At 38.6% G+C, this 2,608-nt stretch overlaps 1 protein-coding gene across 1 annotated transcript; it reads right to left on the bottom strand.

The window, feature by feature from the left end:
• Nucleotides 1–900: 900 nt before the first annotated feature.
• Nucleotides 901–1,999, bottom strand: LOC122310821 (glycine-rich protein 2-like). Its single transcript, XM_043124984.1, has one exon. It carries the CDS (start codon nucleotides 1,834–1,836, stop codon nucleotides 1,222–1,224), a length of 615 nt encoding a protein of 204 aa, XP_042980918.1. The 5' UTR covers nucleotides 1,837–1,999; the 3' UTR covers nucleotides 901–1,221.
• Nucleotides 2,000–2,608: the final 609 nt, after the last annotated feature.

Here is a 2,608-nt window from a genome sequence, read left to right as displayed (position 1 = left end):
TTTTAAAATATTGATAGTTATTTTACATAAAAATGCAAAATAGATAAAGCCATTGGGAGTGATCTTACGAGGATAAATGAAATTAATCTTTGTCTCATGTGTCTATATTTATTTCTCAACAACCTACATTAAAATTTTCCCCAAAACAAGAAGGTAGGAACAGTGACAATTAAGACAGAGTGATTTAAAAAGAAGAAGACTCAAAATAGAAGAACAAGTTCTAAGACCTTTCACAAAAATCGGGCCAAATGGTTGGAATGCAATCTTAAGATAAGGTGTATGAGATCGCAAGCTCAGCTCCCCTACACATTTCTCATTAATTAATGACTCAGAAAATAACAGTTTATCTCTTTTGCCATGGAGCAGGATTCTTTCTTTTCCAGAAACAGATAAATGGATTCGTACATAATATAAAAATAAATGAGTTTGGACGTGAGTTTTGGAAGGCAGTCAACAGAGCATGTAGATAACCCACATCCATGGACCAGAAAAAGAATAAAAAAACAACGAAAATTATATTCAACAACTACCACCAAAAGAGGGAAATCCTTTCGGGATAAAAATTGCTAGAACTATCAATTCCATCCACATATTGAACCAGAAAACTGAGATGTCCAAAAACTTCATAAAAATGTCGATCCCAAAACAGTATTTTTAAAACATGCAATCATGTTTTGGAGAATAACGTAGGACTCACTCAACTGTTTATCATAATGAATGAAAATAATTTTTTGGGCTCTTAAAAACAAAATTCATAAACCTAAATATAAAATCTAGAACTACAAGGACGAACATGGCCGTTCAACATTCATGGCATCAATAAAAGAGAAAACAAAATAATGAAAATGGAAAAAAAAGAAGAAGCAAATAATAGAAAGGAAAAGAGTTCGCAATCAGAAGTATCAACAAATATACGACTTCATAAATTCAAATCCCATACTGAACAAAATGTGAAGGTTATGAGAACGATGAAGAAGAAGAAGAATCTATTCCGAAATATCGGTATTTGGTAATCAAGCTTACCCCCAAAAACCCAACAACGAGAAACAACTGGGGAGAAAAAAGAAGGCAGCGCTTCTGATTCATCTTCACCGAGCATTCCATCCCAAAGAAGATAAGAACAATCTCCAAGCACCAAATAAAATCAAATAAAATGAAATCTGTAACAAACCCATAAAAATCTATAAGACCAATTCACTTGGACACCCAAGTTCGAATATTCTAATTGTTAGGGCAATCCCTCGCAAAATGCCCTTCCTCCCCACAATTATAGCACCCTCCACCACCACCACCACCACCAGCAGAGAATCCGCGGACACCCCCGTATCTCCGGCTCCCACCGCCACCGCCACCGCCACCGCCAATGCCCCCTCCACTACCTTGTTGATAACATTCCCGGGCCAAATGACCGATTCGCCCACAATTGTAACACTCAACACCACCACCGCCGGCGCCAACACCAGTAGCAAGACCATAGCCTCCGCTGCTCCTTCCACCTCTCTGACCACCGCCCCTACCATAACCACCACTACCGAAGCCTCCGCCACCATATCTACTGAAATTACCGGTTCTTCCCCTGCCGCCTCCTCGACCAACGCCCGGGCGGCGAGATCTGGCAAGGTCAGTCACATCCACGGCCTTGGTGCGGCCGTCTTCGCCGTAGTCAACGGAAAACTCGACCGGCTGACCCTCCAAGAGAGTGCGGAACCCGTCGGACCGGATTGAGGTCTGGTGGACGAAGAGATCCTCACCACCTAGGTCCGGAGCGATGAACCCGAACCCCTTTTGCGCGCTGAACCACTTTACCGTGCCCGTGGATCTCTGGGTCTCGGCCATTGCTAAGCTAAAACGATCCCGAACGTTCAAGAAGATTCTCTGTCAGCAGCAGTTGGCCATGGAGGAAAGGTCGGTTCTCTTCTTTTCTACTTTGGCATCGGCTCTACGGTTGCGTCAAAGTTCCGATAGAATAAATGGGGTGGGGACCCACCATCGAGGGATCGGACGGTTGAGTTGAGGCTAGCAATTTGGATCGTATTTCTATGGTACAAAGAACAAAATTTTATTCGCTGGCTTATCCATTTGGGCCACGTCATATTTATTGCAGGCTATCTTTGTTTGTTCCTTTTTTATCCCATTGAAAGGACATGTATCTTTTAGGAAAGAAAAAAAATTTAATTATAAGTAAATTATGTATTAATTTATGTATTTATTTAATATAATTGGTTAAAAAATAAATTTTATTAAAAATAGTGTTAATTTAAATTTTAAGTATGAAAGAATCAATATTGATACGTAAATTAATACGTGACTTTACTTGTATATAGCAAAATTTTTAAAAAAATGCCTTTTTACCATTTGGGTTTGACCGTCCATTTTAACCGTTCGTCAAATTTTTTTATTTAATAATTAAAAAAATAATTTTAAATATATTGTTATATTTTTTTACTTAATAATTAAGTAAATAATTAAAAAATACGAAAAACAATGAAAACAAAAACCACTGGACAGTACGCCCAGCGGTATGAATGGGGTGGCATAGTAGCCGGACTCATCATTTACCATACATTAGTATTACAGTGACTTTTACATATCTTTTTTATAGATTATA

The sequence above is a fragment of the Carya illinoinensis genome, chromosome 5, assembly GCF_018687715.1.
Source record: "Carya illinoinensis cultivar Pawnee chromosome 5, C.illinoinensisPawnee_v1, whole genome shotgun sequence".
Classification (NCBI taxonomy): domain Eukaryota; kingdom Viridiplantae; phylum Streptophyta; class Magnoliopsida; order Fagales; family Juglandaceae; genus Carya; species Carya illinoinensis.
The sequence above is the reverse complement of the archived record's forward strand: the minus strand, read 5'-3'. Positions and strand labels throughout refer to the sequence as shown.

Bases quoted from the DNA above. Each gene is read 5' to 3' on its own strand.
- LOC122310821 (XM_043124984.1), bottom strand. From the start codon at position 1,836: ATGGCCGAGACCCAGAGATCCACGGGCACGGTAAAGTGGTTCAGCGCG.